At 40.0% G+C, this 19,456-nt stretch overlaps 2 protein-coding genes and 2 non-coding genes across 5 annotated transcripts in view; 1 reads left to right on the top strand and 3 right to left on the bottom strand.

Moving 5' to 3' along the window:
• Positions 1-918: 918 nt before the first annotated feature.
• On the bottom strand, positions 919-10,796 carry CCT6A (chaperonin containing TCP1 subunit 6A). Its single transcript, XM_029221815.1, has 14 exons — positions 10,517-10,796; positions 10,005-10,068; positions 8,447-8,581; positions 7,414-7,587; positions 6,539-6,642; positions 5,810-5,920; positions 5,419-5,578; positions 5,251-5,333; positions 4,498-4,594; positions 4,038-4,185; positions 3,486-3,619; positions 2,826-2,928; positions 1,573-1,645; positions 919-1,314 (listed from the first exon to the last, which is right to left on the bottom strand). The coding sequence occupies exons 1-14, from the start codon at positions 10,651-10,653 to the stop codon at positions 1,242-1,244; spliced, it is 1,596 nt and encodes a 531-aa protein (XP_029077648.1). The 5' UTR covers positions 10,654-10,796; the 3' UTR covers positions 919-1,241.
• Positions 3,850-3,989, bottom strand: LOC114895074. Its single transcript, XR_003793387.1, has one exon. It is a non-coding gene; the product is annotated as a small nucleolar RNA SNORA15 (small nucleolar RNA).
• On the bottom strand, positions 7,719-7,852 carry LOC114895080. The gene has a single exon (XR_003793392.1). It is a non-coding gene; the product is annotated as a small nucleolar RNA SNORA22 (small nucleolar RNA).
• Positions 10,797-10,920: 124 nt separating the features above from the next.
• PSPH (phosphoserine phosphatase) overlaps positions 10,921-19,456 on the top strand; it is a 49,998-nt gene continuing 41,462 nt past the window's right edge. The window contains exons 1-2 of one of the 2 annotated variants that reach the window (XR_003793310.1): positions 10,921-11,522; positions 19,239-19,353. The gene's annotated coding sequence lies outside the window, so the exon portion shown is untranslated. Of the gene's footprint in view, positions 11,523-19,238; positions 19,354-19,456 lie in introns of those variants that run through there. The other variant, XM_029221818.1, reaches the window with a different exon arrangement.

Below are 19,456 nucleotides of genomic sequence, written 5' to 3'. Positions count from 1 at the left end.
TCGAGAGACCCTGCCATTCCAGAAGCCCCTTCTTTAGCTTGTGAACATTTGGACGGACTGATTTCCTTCCCTTTTGTGCCCTGGAGTACCACCGCAAGATCACAGAAAAGGCTTCAACTTCCAATTTATTGTACGCTCACTGTAGGCAACTGCGAAGTCCTAATGCAATGCTTAGCAACACAACTTCCCTTTCAAGGTCTTCAAATATACCTACTGTATTTTGTAGCAACATGTAGAACAGTAATTTGGGTGAGAAAAATAGGACACTAGAGGGTTTGGGAGGGATATCAGCCCAAGCAAGGTTCCGATGTGCAAAAATACCGTCTTGCCTGAAAATCTCTTACCTCACCTGGTCCTCAGTCACTACGCCTTCAGCCATGTATTTAACCTCTGCCTTTCCTATTTTGCCACTTTAGACTTGCAGCTCTTTCAACTCCCTTGACTCTATCTCCATCTTTCTACTCACTACAATGTAACATTTCTGGGTTAGCAAAGCTACTTCAAAAGCATGAAAAGTCCAATTTATCCAATAGTGTCTTTTACTCAAAAGCAGCTGTCCCCAACCTTTTTGGCACCAGGACTGGTTTCGCAGAAGACAGTTTTTCGAGGGGGGCGGGGATGGTTCAGGAAGTCATGCAAGCGATGGGGAGCAGCAAATGAAGCTTTGCTTGCTTGCTCCCTGCTCACCTGCTGTGCGGCCTGGTTCCTAACAGGCCGCTGAACAGTACTGGTCCTCTGCCCAGGGGTTGGGGGGACCCCTGCTCAAAAGGATTTATACTAAGGAAGCAGGAATGCTTTCAAAACCTTAAGTTACTTAAGTCTTATTTTTAACTAGCATAAAAATTGAAAACTTAAATGCTTAATGACGGGGAACTATTGGAGATAAAATACATTCATTAGAAGATTAAACCATTAAAATGTTTTTCAAGGAATATTTAATACAGTAGATAATATATGCTTATCTAACATGTATGTTTATATCACTGAAGCTAAAGCAAAACATCCTGTTTATTGGTAAGTATGGCCTGTATGTGTACACTACAGTGCAATTTTAAAAATATTGTAATTATAATTTCAGAACTTCAGAATCTGAACAGATGCCAGTGTTCTCTCCTTTTTTTATATGGGAAAAGAAAATCCTTTGAAAATCATTTGAAGCTTGGACAAAAATTCCATAGCTATATTCTTAGGATCACTCTGTAGAATCTTCATGATTCAGATGATACAACGGAAGCATCAATTCAACCTTTTAGAGAAGACATTCCAGCTCTCATGATCTCATCAACCAGGAGAATGTTGGTGGCAATCACAGTGCTGAAAAGGGGGGAAAAAATCAGACTACTCAGGTTTGAGGTATGAACTCTAATTCAACTCATAATTCAACTCAATCTCCAACTAAATTGCACAAATTATATCCAGTCAGGTTTCCCCTTTCCTTTCCATACACAGAAGGCTCACTTAGTTGCTGCTTTTGACTGATTACCTTTTCTTATGGAAAGAAAATTAAACATACCAATTTTAAAGAGTATGAATATTCCCCAAATGTTATAATTTTGGCTTTCCCAAACTTACCAGGAATGAAGAAGCTGTTTCTTTACACAATAGTTATCCCATACGCCTACTTCTGCTGCTACCATTGGCTCACCTGAAAAGTAACCCAGTATTCTTAAAATCATATAGAGCAGGCCATATGATCAGAATACTGTCTGAAAGAACTAATAAGAGTATTTTGTGCTGCCTCACTCATCAATGGCCACTCATTTCCTCCAGTATTATCTATGAGAACCCAAAGTTCCTCAAATTAGCCCAATGTTGTACTCCAGACCATGACTCCTGTGCACAGCAGCTTTGATGAGCGACTGACCTCTACTTAGAATGCTTCCAGTGATAGGAATGCTCTATTTGGTTACCAAATTTTTGAACATCTCTGTTTTTCTGGAGACGTTCCTATTTATCCATATTAAAGTATAGCACCTGAACTATAATCTGGCAAAACAGGCTTATCATTACCCTCATTCCAGAAATCTTTTAAATTAATTGGGAGACTGGGACTGACATATACACACTACTATATATATATAAAATAGATAGTAACCTACTGTATAGCACAGGGAACTCTACTCAGTACTCTGTAATGACCTATATGGGAATAGAATCTAAGAGTGGATATATGTAAATGTATAACTGATTCACTCTGCCATACAGCAGAAACTAACACAACATTGTAAATCAACTATACTACAATAAGTTAATTTAAAAAAAAGAAACCTTTTATATTAACTTGAATGTGAATGATGCTGTTCACAATAGGTCTTACACATACTGCACAGATGTATCTCAGTTATCTCTCTTCCACTTTGTACTTGTATAATTTGGATTACACTGGCCTAAGATCAGGGCTTCACTCATTTTATTAGATTTGGTTCCCTCTTCCTGCATTTTTTGCTATCCTCAGCCTTTTTTCACCCATGAGTATGATCATGAAATGTATCATTTTAATCAAAGTCCCTGATAAAAAACAGTAAAGCAAGCTCAACATGAAACCCTTCAACATTAACCCAAACCACCTACCACAACTCAGCAATATCAACAAATCTGTACTCTTCTAAATTATTCAAATGTCTCCTCAATTCCCTTTATTTCTGTATCTAGTCATTACATTTTTGTATCATACTTTAGAACCCAGAGATCCCGGATAGCACTGGTGTCAAAGAGCAAAAGCAACTCCAAGATTCTTCTCTCTCCCATTTTTTTTTGTCCTTCCTGGTCTTACCTCACCTATAGTATCTAGTTCACCCCCATACAAATAGTCACATCCTCCTTACCTGTGTTCAGGTCTACACCCACAAGTTGACCTGATTCTGAATGCTCTGCTTTAACTTTAACTAGTGTTTCCTGAAGGTCAAAACCAGAGTTCTGAGCAAGAACCTAAAGGAAACAAATTTATTTAAAAGACAGGACCTAATAACAGATAGTCAAGTCTGTAATAAATGAACAGTATTTCCAATTAATAGTTAAAAAAACAAAACAAAACAAAAAAACCAAACCCTTAGTAAGTGAAAACAGACCGGTATTTATGTTCACTTTAGAGAATGACTAGATATACATTACCAACCAACTCACTAATCCACCCCAAGCCCGGCAATACACTGGTCATAAACTGTACCCTCAAGTAAGCATACAATAGAAAAATCACAGTATTAACCTTAGTTTAAAACAAAAACAAAAAGCAAGTTTGTACCCCCACACTGCAAACCCTCTTAAAACAGCTATCTCTTGCCATCTGAAACATCAGATATTCAAGCCTCCCCTCCAGAGGAACCAATACGTTCAGATAATAAGAAATACCTGTTCTAGTGTTAGGGTGAAAACTGATGAACCCTTTTTATTCAAAATCCACATTATGAAAAAACCCACATTAGCAAAAAGTTTTCATCAGATGAATCATTTTGGTGTAGTTTAGAAAACAGTTAAAGCATTCACACCTTGGGAATAATGAGCAATGCATCGGCAAATGCTTGAACTCCAAGTTGGGCCCTGCCCTTTACACTGGGCTTGTATTTAATCAGGGCTTCTGCCATTGCCACTTCCACTGCACCAGCACCTGGAACTACACAGCCTGTTGGGTGGGAGGAAGAGAGAAATGCTAAGCTACAAAGAAAATAAAACTGTAGAGGCAATTATAAGAAAATATATAAAACACACAGGAAATCCATTAATTTGAGAATTCAGTATAACCACAGCAATTTTAATATTACATTTGAAAGCAATACAGGCAACATTATCAAACAGCAGAATGATTTAACTAGCACATGGAAAATCCTGAAAGCTCTTAGTATTAGTTCATTTATTTGTACCTCCTTTTAACAACAGCATGCCATGAAAAAACTTAGCATACCATCATAGCTATTTTAAAGGTAAAACTTTACTTTTGCATGGTGTCTGGCTGTGTAAACTACTGATAAAAAGAACACAGTATTCAGCCATGCCTTTCAGACTAGCAAAAGAATATAATTTAAATACAGTGACGATCTTACCATCATCAATAGCATTTTTAACAGCCCTCAAGCCATCTCTTATTGCATCTTTGATTTGAGTAAGTGTGTGCTTATTTGGTCCTTTGATCAATAATGTGACCGATCGAGGATTGTTACAGTTCTCAATAAAGGTGAACTTCTCTTCTCCCTGTGTGAAGAGACAGTATTTTCAAAAACCAGGATACGGTTGTGCAAAGAATGACCAGATGAGAGGGCCTTATGAAGGAATAAGTAGCATATTAATAGGGCACAGCACTGACCACATTAAAGCAAATAACTTCTTTTAAAAAGTCACATAAAAGAAATGTGATTTTCCCATCAGTGGCTTATTACTACATATAAATCATCAAAATGTATATTAACAAAGCAAAAATACCATCCGAAGTTTGAATGAATTTTTAACTACTGAAGAATTCATGAGCCAAAAAGTAGTATTATTTTGGAAAGAAAATACACTTACCAATGTATATTCATAGACAAGTCCTGCATGTCCCAAACAATCAGGATTTAGGTCTTCAAGAGAATTTAGGGCTACCCCACCACAAGCAAGAGTCAGCCTGAAATATTCAAGTGTTTTAAGGGAGATGCAGAAGGGATTTTATTAGTTATGTTTAGAGATTTTTTTAGAAAGCAATCTTTATCAGAATTACATGCGAAAATCATATTCTAAAATATATTTTAGCTTAAGCCTTTCCATTCACCACCAACTAGCTGAAAACTGGTCTTTTCTCCTAACTCTCCATTTAAGCCACTCTTAAGTCAGCAAATACTCCTCTGATATGAAATCTAAAGGTGCACAGAGCTCTTCATCATGGTGAGCTCTTTGGAAGAAAGTATTCCTCTGAAACCTTTGATGCTGTCTCTTGACATGGAAAAATATGTACGGTATAGGTCATCATTTAAAAATAAAACAAGTATATCAACAATCATAGCAGCACTATTCACAACAGCCAAGGCAGAAACCCAAATAAATGTCCACTGACAGATAAAGGAATAAACGAAACTAAATGTGGTATACCCACACAATGGAATATTATCCTTAAAAAGAAATGTGATCCTGGAAAACACAGGTAATATGATAAATTTTATATTATGTGTATTTTATTGCAATAAAAAATAAGAAAATCACAAAAATAAGAGGAAAAAAAGGAATAATTTAAGTTAACTTGCAAAGTAAGTGAAATTCACATCACAGATAATCTGCTATCCGTACCTTTCCATATTTCTCCTTTTAGCTCTGCGCAGAGCTACTATGCCTTCTTTTGCAAGAGCATCTAAGGAAAAGGGGTCAATTCCCTATAACAACAACAAAAAATAAGTTTCAATATTTTACCTTTAAAATAAAAAGATACACACTAGTTTATAAAACAAAATTTCTCACCTTTTGATTAATAACAACAAATCCTTTATCTGAATCACCACAGACTTTCTTTTTCAGGTCTATTATTTTTTTAACTCTGTCTTCAATGAATTTTCTTTCAGCTTTCACTAGTTTCTCTCTCTCCTCTGCACTCTTGTAAAAAAAGCCAGAATTCACTTCCCTAAAAAAAGGAAGTTACAGAAAGGGGAGGAAATATTTAGCAAATAGTCACCGAGCTCCAATTCTACCCCTGGTACGTTTTCAGAGACTATTTCCTGTAATTTTCCGAAACCCCATTGAGGCATTATTGTCCGTACAGCCGGGAAACTGATTCTCACAAAAAAGTGACTTACCCCAAATATCAAGCTCTTCCACCTCTCTTCCATTTTTAAGGAGATATATATAAACTCACGTTTTTTCATATTCTAATGACACGTTGCATGTGAGGATGTACACATCTTCTACTCTCTTTTTCATATCAGGATGCCGTGCCCCATGGTCCAAAACAAGACCTCTGATCAAGCTGTTACAACACGTAAAAATTATATTCTTATTGATTTCCAGATGGGGTGTAACATATGCTAACAAAACTAAAACAATGACTTGAGACTGTATTGATAATTTTCACACAATCAGCTTTATTTCTTGAGCTATTTGAACAGGACTTTTGGGTAATACCTAGCAAGGTTCAATTGTGAGAAAGCAGAATTCCAGAACATGACAAAAACAAGCCATTCAAATGAAAGTAACAACCCCGTCTTGTGCAGAAGATTCTGCAGAGGAATAGTCACAAGTTTGGTAGGCTATTAAACTGTGATCACCTCATTTAAAAAACGCTTCCAAACTAGGTCTTTTAAATAATTTTCTTTAAAATTCCCTCAAGTCTCCCATATGCTTTGTTCAATAAATGCCAAATGACTGATGTAGTTGACTTTCCAGAATCATTCTATGTAAAAATACATACCATTAACTTCATTTCAAGAGGAAACAGATACTACTGAGTAAATGAAATACTCATCTAGGCAATATACGTTAATTCAAAGACAAAAAAAAAAAAAAACAAAACAGGCAAAATATATGTATTGTATAAACTCCTTTGAGTTTGTAAACACTCTTTATTTCATAGCATTCTACCACCTACCTTGTATCAGTTTCAGATTTATGTTTCATCTCCATGATCTCAACCATGAAGAGGTCAATAGGTTCATCTTGTTTTTTAATGGCTAAAATGGAGTCCACTACAGCCTGCAACAGAGTATAACCATTCAATGAATTTGACTAGCAGAAGTTGAGACACTTATGTTGTTTAATCTTCAGAAAAGTTTAAAGCAGACAGCTTCTCATCTTTAAAAATCTCTGTACTGATCTAAGTCTTTTTTTTTTTTTTTTTTTTTTTTTTGCGGTACGCGGGCCTCTCACTGTTGTGGCCTCTCCCGTTGCGGAGCACAGGCTCCGGACGTGCAGGCTTAGCGGCCATGGCTCACGGGCCTAGCCGCTCCGCGGCATGTGGGATCTTCCCGGACCGGGGCACGAACCCGTGTCCCCTGCATCGGCAGGCAGACTCTCAACCACTGCGCCACCAGGGAAGCCCCCCAAGTCTTTTTTTACATGCTAATAGAATGCATTATTTGTAAAGGGCTGAAGTCATCTACATTTCTGAAACCTCAATGTGTAATTACCTAAAGAATCACTAACATCTCTACTACTAGTGGCTTTTTAATAAGGAAATCTCCATTTTAGAAACCTCTTTTACTGAAAGCTCTGATTATACCTTCATAACCTGGCCAGGTATGCTATTACGATTTTCTCACTTTACTTATTTTTTCTATTTTTAGGGCCACAGATCAGGTTATCACTGCCACAAAAATGAACCTACTTACTCCACACAGGATGGTACTGTGAAGACTTCAGATGGCACTCTATAACTGGAATTAGTAAGAATACTGATGTTTCCAGTTGCCAGGGGTTTTCAGTATAGGTGTAATGTACCAGACACATAACAAATTTAACACATACCTCTGTTAAGACATCAGCAAGTTCAGCATGAACTTTAGTACGTAGAGATGTTCTGGCCACATCTATAAGTGTTTCCCTGTCCATCTCTTTGCTTACTTTGACTTGTTCCAAAAACTGAAGTGCCTTTTCCTTTGCAGCTTCAAATCCTTCCGTAATTATTCTGGGATGAAGACCCTATAATAAACACACAATTACAAAACCGCCACTAACAACAGAGACCTTCAGTTAGATGCACTATAGCTCACGATAAAGCAAATTTATGAAGGGATATTCTGGATCATTCATACCCTTAAACACAATTAATATAATGTGCTGACTTTCTGAATACATTTAAAAGGATAAATAGTCCTTTCAATGCAGAGGAAAAGAACAGACATTGCTCTAGCACAGAGTCAAAGCCAAGGGAACTATAAAGCACACTTGGGTGTTCACTGTGCAAACCACAAGGGATAACGCCCAAAACTCAATACTGTGTCATAACAACTGGCAGTCAATAGGACCATTATATCTTTCCTATAGGTGATATGAAATTAATTCACACCATTTACTAATAAAATAAACAGGGAGACTAAGAGTCTGCTTTATCTCTCTTCCCAGGAATTCTTCCTAACATCAGATTAGTACTCACTGAGGTTTGCTTTAACCTTGGAACTACTGAGGGCTAAAAAAGTTGTAGTATTCTTATTTAAATTCAAGGTTTTTGTTAGCTTTTTCCTTAAAAATATGCCTAATCCTGAATATTCCATTTCTACATCACAATTATTAATCTGTTATAGGCATATAAAAACTATATATGCAATGCAACTTGATAAAAAACACATTTCAGGCCAAGGAAGATTCTTCAACTCATCCAGGATCATAGTAAATTTGTGTCTGAGTACGATACAGACCCTTGTTCCCATATTTAACCCCATGCTCTTTACATTCTATTATATGGCCTCAGTTACCACTAGCACATCAGTTTTTATAAGTAAAAGTAAGATTATTTCCTATACACAATAAAATATCACAGAAACACAAGAATCATGTATACTTCAGAAATGTAGAGATCCGCCTGCTTCAGGAGCTCTCCAATAATTAGGACATTGGAAGTGGTACCATCACCAGTTATGTCATCCTGGGCTGTTGCTACTTTGGCTATTAAGGAGGCTGTTGGGTGTTGAATTTGCTGCAGGTAGAGAAAGAAAAAAATTCGTGGAACAACTTAAAAATGAAAACAGCCCAAATATACCTTAAAATGTGTGAAAGGCTAATCTATCTGCACAAAATGCCCAAGTGTACAGCTACATATTACTCTGATTAAAAACTCACCATTAGCTATCAGTTTATGATGACAGAAACACCTTCCTATATAAATTTGTTTCCTTCTTAGATTATCTCCACTTTACTGATGAGGAAATGTGAGACCCAGTTAAGGTTAACTCAAGGTGATAGAACTAACAAGAACAATAATTTCAAATCCATGTTCCATGCATGCCTCTTTATGACAATTTTAAGATTCTTGTGAGAATAAACCAAGTGCCTTTTAAATGAAAGCCTGGCTGCCCAGTTTACTTGGCACTGAACAAATAATTAAAATGAAAAAGAAAAAGAAAAGAAAAGAAAAGAAAAACTTAGCCTCTTTAGCCAAGATCATCAGTGGATGCTAAGTAACTCTGGAAAGGTTTTGCAAAAACAATATTCATTGTTTGTCACCCACAGATTCTTAATTACAAAGGCTCCAACATGGCTCTTGCACTGCTTTTGTCTTCTTACACTCCTTTAATCCTGTACAGTTGTCCAGTCTTTTATGTCTTTGGGGACACTCACAGTTTTAAGAATCTAAGCAGACTATCATTCAATTAGGGAAAATTTAAGTCACGTAGAGACGGCTTTTCTGACATCAAGTTTAAACTAACTATGGCTCCTACTTCTCTGCTAGCACAGGCCACCACTTAAGCCACGAAACAAAAACTACACCTTCTAGGTTAGCTATTCCTTACTGAAGATATTTACAAACACCTGGAATGTTGAAGGCATGATATGCTATCATCAAAACTCTACATTTTACTCTAAACTCAAAACATAGGCAAGTCATTTCCTTTTCTAGGATTTGAACTGTTAGGTTTTGGAAACTTAGGGATGAGTAAAATGACTGCTCTTCTCAGTTAACCTCAGATTCTTAGTCACTGGGACTTTAAAAATGGTAGTTTTATTTCTCCTCCAGTTGGTGGTGGAGAAGTGTGATATAACAAAAGAAATGCTGTTTGAAAAAGTATAACCATCCTGTCGCATTTTGCTTCCCTGATTATGTCAATTGCTCTCAGTTTTTATTAGAATTTTAGTAATTAAAACCCTTTAACGAAGGCTTTAAATGGCAAGGGCAGGGGATTCAAAAGGAAGTTTATTAGACTCCAGGGCTCTCACTGTATCGTACTGTCAACAACAGTACTGATTACATTTTTTCTACTTCTTCCGTTGTCTGGAAAACTACCCGTTGAGAAGGATGAGTATGATTTTCTCCTTCTTTGTAAAATAGTAAAAGTCTTCCTACAAATCAAATGTACTACGGAAAACCAAGACATTTTGGACCTAGTCTAGCGGCCTCTCACCATTTCATGAAGCAGCACATTTCCATCTTTAGTGAGCTTGATGTCTCCAGCACCAGAAACAAGCCTGTTCAATGGGCAGAAATGAATCACAGTGTGACTTTTTCAATGGAGACTAAATTAAGAGGCCCATAAAAATCGGGCTTTACCCAGATCCTCAGGAGCTGGGGCCAAGGGTTGGTTCTCTAATTCCGGTAACAAGAATGGTGCAATGCCCACTCCCTCCCGTCTGGGAAACAGTCCTCAGGGTCTCTTAGGTCCCAAGCGCGCGGGGCAGGGAGGGCCGCGCCGCGCACGCGGGCAGCTTTGTTCTCGGCGGAGGCGGCATCGACTACCAAAGGAAACGGCCAGGGCAAGAAATAGGACCGACCCGGGACAATGCGGGGAAGAAAGGCCGCCGCGGCGAGCGCAGAGGCCCGGAGGCGGCGGGCTCTAGGCCTCAGTCCCCGGCGCAGGCCCGCGACAGCGCGAGGTGCGCGATGCCAGCCCTGCCCTCCCCGCCAGCCCCGCCTTACATCTTCATGGTGCCCTTAGGCCCCAAGTTGGTCCTCAGCACGTCCTGCAGCCCTCGGGCTGCGCTGATGTTGACCGCCAACGCCGCCTGGGCTCGGGCCACCTCAGCCTTGGGATTCAGGCTCTTCACGGCCGCCATAGCTGACCCAGCAGAAGAAAATGAGAGAACCCAGCGTCCGGAAAGCCCAGAGCTGGTTCAGCGTGGCTGGGAGGGGCTATCCGGATCTTCTGGAAAAGTCGGGCGCGCCGGGCCCGCCTCCAGCGTGCCCGCGCGCCGCCGCCATTGGGCCTCGGGTCGGCCGGTGCCACCCATTGGGTCGCGGCCGCACGTAGCCCCGCCCCTCGCGTTGGCCGCGGCGCCATTGAGCTCGGGAGGAGCGTTTCCCCCTGGCAATCAGGGCTTGCAGGGTCCCCTCCCCGTGCGCTGCCCAGCGCCCGGTTTTGCTGACCCCGGACCAGAGGGCGTAGGCGGAGCGGGCTTGTTGGCCGCGTGCGTCAGGGCGTGAGGGGAGAGGCGGCTGCTCTTTCCCGGAGGCCTCCGGCCGCAGGGTGTAGGGTGGGCCTCCTCCCTCCCCCACTCGCGCCGTTTGCCCTTTTTATCGCCTTGCTGCTTTCGTCCCGGTCAATAGTTTTCTTGACTGTGTAATGTGTGCTGGACGGTATTCTAGGTGCTGTGGGGGGGTAACAGAGTGGATCTGATAAGGACCCTCGCCCAGTATCGTAGGTGTTTTAGGCGTAGGGAAGACGAAGAGATATAATGCCAGGTGGAAAGTGCTAGAAGCCTTTAGAAAGCTACCTGATTGGTGCGATGGCAATTGAGGAAAAGCAAGAGTCAGTCCACCCTTCGGGCACACGACACTGTGCTGAGACTTCAGGCCCTCAAGGCAATTTTGAAAACTCAAACTTCGTTGAGCAGTGGTGTCCAGCCTTTGAGAGGACTCCTTTATTCTGAAAGATGTCCACAACTGTTTTCTCGTATCCAGTTCTCGCCCCCTGCCTAGATACCAGGTATTCACTGATGTTTTGTATTTTATTTTTATAGGTAATGACTAAAACTGTTCAGAAGGTGCCAAAGGGTATATGGTGAAAGGTCTTCCTACCTCCTCTAGTTCAGCTTCCTCCTGGCATGTACCTTTAGCTACATAAGTTTCCTTTAGATAGTGTGAATTCCCCAGATGCTCTCTGAATTTCTAAATAAATACGTATATAAATAAAAGAAATTTCCCCCACACAAAATGGCAATTTATAATATGCACTATTGGGTGTGTTACACTTAAAGTATCTTGGAGATTGTTACATATCAATACAAATACGTCTTCCTCATTCTTATTAACAGCTGCATGATATTCTTTGTAAGAATGACCTGATTAGCCAGTCACCTACTGGTTAACATTTAGATTGTTCCCAGTCTTCTCCTAGCGACTGCCGTGGTATATAATGCTTTTAAGTGGCTTTGTGTATTTGAGAATCGCGAAAGCATCTAAGTTTGAGTTACACAGTAGAAGGAGATGCATGATTAGTTCTAGAGATCCTTAATCCTCAAGAAGCAGGTAGCCTAGTTAGGGAGATAAACTTGTAAAAAAATGACAGTAAAGTATAGGATGTTTTATTTAAGGGATGAATGCAGTGCTCTGAGCACAAACGTATTAACTCAGAGTATCAGGGAAGGCTTCTTGGAGGAGGTAAGTTTTGAATGATACATAGATACTTTGCAGGAGAAGAGGGCTTAGGAGAGTGATATCAGACAGAGAGCGACAGTGGAAGGGCCTGGCATGCCCAGTGGAAGGTGGGTGGATAAGATTTGCAAGAGACAAATCTGGTGAAGTAGCTTGTCCTGACTGTTAGGGCCTGGTTTGCTAGTTAAGAAGTCTGGGCCTAAGCCTGCCAGCTGGATTCTTTGGTGAGAATCCACCCAAAGAACTAGTGATGAAGATAACACTGGAGGTGGAATGGAGGATGAACTAAGGGAGAAGACTGAGGATAAGGCAATCAGAAAGAAAGGGGTTGACAAAGTCCATGCAGAAGGTGATGAAACATTTTTAATAACATAAATAAGGGGAAAAATCATGTTTTAAATAGCATGTATAATATGTTCTCAGTTTTTTAACCATTCCCCATGCATCTATACAAAAAAGGACAGAGGATATGCATCAAAATATTAACGTTGGGGACTTCCCTGGTGGTCCAGTGGCTAAGGCTCCGCACTCCCAGTTCAGGGGGCCGAGTTCCATCCCTGGTCAGGGAACTAGATCCAATGTGCTGCAGCTAAAAGATCCTGTGTGTTCAACTAAGACCCGGCGCAGCCAAATAAAAATTTAAAAAGATATTAACATTGACTATATTAAAAAAATTTATAATGTTTTCATTTTTGCAGCCCCCCCAATTTATGTATCTATAAAAGCGGGGTGCAGAATTATATACATGAATATATGAAATATACAAAGTATATCCAGTGTCTTATTTTTATGAAATCATGTATATGCACATATGATTTCATAAAAATATTAAATATTTAGGGGACTTCCCTTGTGGTCCAGTGGTGAAGACTGCGCTTCCATTGCAGGGGGCACGGGTTCGATCCCTGATCGGGGAACTAAGATCCCATGTGGCACTGCCAAAAAAATACATATATATATTAAATATTTATATATATAAAGGACAGGAAAGATATCCTCAAAATGTTGAACATTTTGTTTCTACCTTTGCCAATTTTATAGGTGAAAAATAGTATCTGAAAGTTTTGGGGGTTTTTTTGGCTGCACCGTGCAGCTTGCAGGATCTTAGTTCCCCCACCAGTGAAAGCATGGATTCCTAACAACTGGTCCACCAGGGAACTCCCTTATAGTTTTGTTTGTTGAGGGTGAGGCTGAGCATACATCTTATATGTAAGAATCATTTGTAGGTTTTTTTCTGTGAACTGTCTATTTACATCTTCTGTTTTCCTATTTGGTTTCTTATGGATTTGCAGGAGCTCTCTGTGTTTTCTGTGTTGCAATTAATTTGTCCCAGTGTTATTTATATTTCGTATTTATGCCTTTTTTTCCAATTAAACGTTAAAATTTTTTTCAGGTAGTCAGTTGTATTTTTTTCAGGTAGTCAGTTGTATCTTTTTTCTTTTATGTGTGTTTGAATTTTGTGCTATGCTGTGTAAAACAAGCTTTACACCCAAAAAATATTTTTAAATTTCTCCTATGTTTTCTTTTGTATTTTTAAGGTTTTGTGTTTCATTTTAATCTTTGATTCATTTGGAAATTATTTTATTTTGGTAAGGAATGAGATAATCTGTGATATAATAAAAATATATATTTGGTCTTTGTCTGTGGTTCCTGGAACAGAACTAAACCATTTGTTTTCTGAGAGATAGGAGTGTCTTTTGTTATCCATTACAGTCCCCTTTAGAATATACCTGAGTCTGTGCTATTGAGGTGAGTCAAGGTAGGGACTCTAGATAGCCTCAGGGTGGGGGCTGGTCACTAGGAAGACCAAACGTGATTAGAGGATGGGAAGTCTCAGCCCTGTGCCTCCAACCTCTGGAGAGTGGAGGGGGGCTGGAGATGGGTTATAAAAATGCTTGAACAATCAGTGTGAGTGAACCCATTGATGTCCTGGCAGGGTGGTACACCCAGAGGGCATGCTAGCTCTGCGTCACTCCCCCAGTACCTTGTCCTGTGCACCTCTTCCATCTGGGTGTGCCTGAGTTGTATCCTTTCTAAGAAGCTACTAAACCTAAGTCAAGTGATTTCCTGAGTTGTGGGTCAGTCTCAAAAATTTTCAGTTTCCCCTAAGGAGGGGATTTTGTGGGAACCCCCGAATCTGTAGCCAAGTTGGACAGAAGTGTGGGTAGCTTAGGGACCTGGGACTTGCAACTAGTGTCTGAGTGGAGGCAGTCCTACGGGTCTGAACCCTTAACTATGGGGGTTGCCCTAACTCCAGATAGTGTCAGGATTGAGTTGCTGGACGCCCAGTTGGTGGTGGAGAATCAGATAGTTGGTTTCTGAGAATTGGTGCTTGGGAAAAACACAGAATCCAGTTTAATTTTTCTTCCAGAATAATTAATGTTTTCCACCATTAATGTGTAATATAATTATTAGCATATGCTACATTCCCAGATGTATCTGGATCTACTTTGGACTATATTCAGTTCCATACTGTTGTAAGTTTCAACACCATATTGTTTTATTTACTATAGTTTTACAGTATGTTTCAAAATTTGGTAGGGCCAGATCCTCTTCATCAATCTTTTTTCAGAAAATTTCTGGCTATTTTACATGTTTGTTTTTCTTTTTAAATAAATAATAGAATTAATCTAGTTTTTAAAAATCTTTTTTTATTACTTTTTAAGTAAAATACATGTTTTAACAGGTGGAATATTCAAATTTATGCAATGGAAGTGGAGATAGCAAAAGGCCAGGGGCTAGAGGCATTTCTGATATAAAATTGACTGAATTTTGAAACATGTGCTACATAGTTACCATTTCTAGCCTAGGAGTCTGAAGAGGTCAAGGAAATTCCAGAAAAGGGGCAGGTTTTGTATGGGGAGGTGGGGTAACAATATTGATTTTAGGTAATGTTTCTTCTGTTGTTGGCCATTCATTCTCTGAGTGTCTACTGTGTTGCCGAGTACTGTGCTTAGAGTAAATATACACATGAAAAGAGAAGGCCCCTTCAAAGAATTCCCAGTGTAGAGAGACAAACACACAATAACATACATAATATATACAATATACTAAAGACCTGTTATGGTATGTATAATCTCAGTGCATGCTATTTAGAGAAGACTTCTTAAAGCGAATTTTTTTCTTAACTATTGAAAAAATATATTTGATTTTCTTATTACAAAAATAATACATAATCATTATAGAAAAAGTAGCAGAAACAAATAAATTTAAAATAAATTCATAATCTCATTGCTCAGAGGTGACCATTTGTGATGGTTAATTTTATGTGTCAATGTGGCTGGGCCATGGTGCCCAGATATTAGGTCAAACATTACTCTGGACATTTCTGTGAAGGTGTTTTTTTTTTGGATAAGATTAACATTTAAATTGGTGGATTTAAAATTTAAACATTAAATTTACTCTATTGTAAAGCAGAGTATCCTACAATAACCGGTGGGCCTCCTCCAATCAGCTGAAGGCCTTAATAGAGCAAAGACATATCTCCCCCTAGCAAGAATAAATTCTGCTAGCAGACAGCCTTTGGGCTACCAACCCTCTATGATCGTGTGAGCCAATTCCTTAAAGTAAATCAATCTCTCTCTCATTTTAACGTGGATGATGCCCTACATGTCTTCACTTTAACAGTAGATACGCTGTGAGGCTGTATATCTATATATCTAGATTGATATGTATAGATAGATATCTAGATGCACATTCTGTTGGTTCTGTTTCTCAGGAGAATCTTGACTAATACAGATTATGGTGCTGATAAGGCTTCTAAAGGAGCAGAATCTTAAGGATGAATTTTCTGAATTGGTTCTGGGGCTTTTGGAATTGGCTCTCTAATATTAGATTTAAAGACTAATGATTCTGTTTCTAATAATAAAGAGAGTAGTAATAGTGGTATAGTTCATGGCATGTTATGAAAATAGAAATATGCAAAATATCCCAATTGGATGCTCCTAATCAAACACAAGAGGCAAGGACCTGGGTAACCATATATATGATACCTTCAAACATTTTTGTCAAACTAATGCATATAATGAGGTTGGCTGGTTGCTTCTAATGTCACTGGACAAAGTGGGGGAAGAAAAGGATGAGATCAGGGATTCAAATTCCCAGCTTAAGCAATATATAAATCACCTGAAATCTTCTATGTCTATCCTGAAAGAGACTTTTAGCTCCTATAGCCACACGGCTGAGATTGCTGAAATCTTATCATGTGAGTGGCTGAATTATAATGCAAATTGAAAAGTGAGGGCATTATGAGGAAGGAATGGGATCTGAAATTTGGAGTGGGACGTGTGAGAATACCCTGATGAAGCTGGGGACATTGAGCGCCTACATTCTGTTGAATCTTCTTTGCCAGTAGAAGCAGCCTCTCTAACCCTGTCTGTGGAGATTTACGCTACGTTGCTCTATGAAACTGTAATGGCCTCCGCTGAGGCAGTTGCCTTGCAAAATACTGGTGATTCTCTTCAGGACTCACCCCTTTTTGCTTCTGAAGCTGTAACTAAACTAAAGTCTCAGTAGGCCCTGGAGGCACAAGTAAGTTACATGAAGAAGTGGCCTAAATATCCATGATCCCAACTCATGCTATCTTACCTTCTCTCTCTCAGCCTGCACCTATGGCCTCATAGGAAGTTCCCTGTGATCAGTTGACAGGATGAGAAAACTTGGGCCTGGTTTACTGATGGTTCTTCAGGACATGCAGGCTCCACCTAAAAGTGGACAGCTGTAGTACTATAGATCCTTTCTGGGACATTCCTGAAGGATAATGGTAAAAGGAAATCCTCCCAGTGGGCAGAACTTCAAGCAATGCAACTGGTTTTTCATTTTGCTTAGAAAGAGAAAAGGCCTGATGAGTGATTATATGCCAGTTCATGGGCTATGGACAGTGCTTTGGCTGGATGGTCATGGACTTGGAAGAAACATGATTAGAAAATTGGTGACAAGGAAGTCTTGGAAAGAGATACATGGATTGACCTCTCTGAATGGGTGAACAACGTGAAGATATTTGTGTCCCATGTGAATTCTCACCAAAGGGTGACCTCAGCAGAGGAAGATTTTCGTAAGTGGCTAGAATAATTCATTCTGTGGATACCAGTTGGCCTCCTTCCCTAGCCATCCCTGTCATTGCCCAGTGAAGTTATGAAAAAAGTGGCCCTGGGGGCAGGGATGGAGGTTATGCGTGGGATCAGCAACATGGGCTTCCATTCACCAAGGCTAACTTGACTACCCCCACCGCTGAGTGCTCAATGTGAGCACTGAGATTGAGTGATACGACACTCAGTCCCTGATATGACACCATTCTCTGGGGTGGTCAGCCAGCTACGTGGTGGTAGGTTGATTACACTGCACCATACGTCTGTCATGGAAGGGGCAACGTTTTGTTATTGGAATAGACACTCTGGATATGGATTTGCTTTCCCTGCATACAATGCTTCTGCCAAAACTACCATCCGTGGACTTAGAGAATGCCTTATCCACCATCATGGTATTCCACACAGCATTGCTTCTGTTCAAAGAACTCATTTGATAGCAAAGGAAGTGCAGCAATGGGCCCATGCTCATGGAATTCACTGATGTTACCATGTTCCCCACCCTCCTGAAGCAGCTTGATAGAATGGCAGAATGGCTTTTCGAAGACTCAGTTATTGGGCTAGCTAGGTGGCAGTCCCTTGCAGGGCTGGGAAAGAGTTCTCCAGGAGGCTTATATGCTCTGAATCAATGTCCAATATACAGTGCTGTTGCTCCCACAGCCAGGATTCATAGGTATCTAGGAGTAGAAATGAGAGTGGCACCCCTAGTGATCCACTAGTAAAATTTTCGCTACCTGTCCTCATGACCTTATGTTCTACTAGCCTACAGGTCTTTGTTCCAAAGGGAGAAATGCTTCTACTAGGAGACACAATAATAATTCCATGGAACTGGAAATTAATACTGCCACTCAGCCACTTTGAGCTCCTCATGCCTCTGGGTCAACAGGGAAAGAAGAGTTTTACTGGGCTGACTGGGGTGATTGATCCTGACTACCAAAGGGAAATTGAGGAATTCCCTGGCACCCAGTGGTTAAGACTCAGCGTTTTCACTGCAGGGCCCCATGTTCGATCCCTGGTTAGGGAACTGGGATGCTGCAAGCTGCACGGTGCAGACAAAAACAGCAACAACAACAACAAAAAAACAAAGGGAAATTGGACTACTCCTCCACAACACAGATATGTCTGGGATACAAGAGATCCCACAGGGTGTCTCTTAGTATTACCATGCCTGTGATTAAAGTCAGTGGAAAACTATAACAACTCAATTTAGGCAGGATTACTAATGGCCCAGGACCCTTCAGGCATGAAGATTTGGGCCACTCCAACTAATAAAGAACTGTGACTTGCTGAAGTGCTTGCTGAGGGCAACAGGAACACCGTGTGGGAGTAGGAGAAGGTAGTTCTAAATACCATCAGCAACCACACGACCAGTTACAGAAACGAGGACTGTATTTGTCGAGTATTTTTTCCTTATGTTATTATTAATACATGTGCGTGTGTCTTGAGCAAATATCTTTGTTTTCTTCTCTCATTCCTTTATCATGTAACATAATCATGTAACATTATTGACTTTATGTCATAGTATTTATTGTTAACTTTATAGCATAGTTTTTAAGTTATGGGATATCAGGAGGAAGAATAAACATCACCCAAGGACATTGCATCCTCTTCTGGGGAAAGGGTTAGGGTGTTTTCAGTTGTCTATGCAGGAGAGTTGTATCATGTTAGGCAAAATTATGACCTTGTTACTGTCTTTATTCGATTATTAAATTTGAGGAGATGCATACGAGTGCCAACTAGACAAGGGGTGGACTTGTGATGGTTATGTGTTAACCTGACTGGGCCACAGTACACAGATATATGGACAAACATTATTCTGGATGTTTCTGTGAAGGTGTGTTTTGGATACGATTAACACTTAACTCAGTGGACTTTGAGTAAAGCAGATTATGCTATATAACATGTGTGGGCCTCATTCAATCAGTTAAAGACCTTAATTGAACAAAAACCTTACCTCCCCCTAGCAAGACAGAGTTCTGCCAGCTGACTGCCTTTGGACTTGAACTGCAGCTCTTCCCTGGGTCACCAGTCTGCTGCCCTATCCTGCAGATTTTGAACTCACCAAGCTTCCACGGTCACGTGAGCCAATCCCTTAAAGTACCTCTCTCTCTCTCTCTTTCTCTGTCTCTCTGTGGTGTGTGTGTGTGTGTGTGTGTGTGTGTGTGTGTGTGTGTGTGTGTGT

The sequence above is a fragment of the Monodon monoceros genome, unplaced genomic scaffold (assembly GCF_005190385.1).
Source record: "Monodon monoceros isolate NGI ecotype Baffin Bay Population unplaced genomic scaffold, NGI_Narwhal_1 Super_Scaffold_13, whole genome shotgun sequence".
Lineage (NCBI taxonomy): Eukaryota > Metazoa > Chordata > Mammalia > Artiodactyla > Monodontidae > Monodon > Monodon monoceros.
This window is presented reverse-complemented; position numbering and strand designations above follow the sequence as displayed.

Coding starts and splice junctions, on each gene's coding strand:
- CCT6A (XM_029221815.1), bottom strand. CDS start 10,653: ATGGCGGCCGTGAAGAGCCTGAATCCCAAGGCTGAGGTGGCCCGAGCC. Junction 4,595..5,250: donor AAAAGGAGAAATATGGAAAG/GTACGGATAGCA, acceptor TGAATATTTCAG/GCTGACTCTTGCTTGTGGTG. Junction 1,315..1,572: donor AAACAGCTTCTTCATTCCTG/GTAAGTTTGGGA, acceptor CCCCCTTTTCAG/CACTGTGATTGCCACCAACA.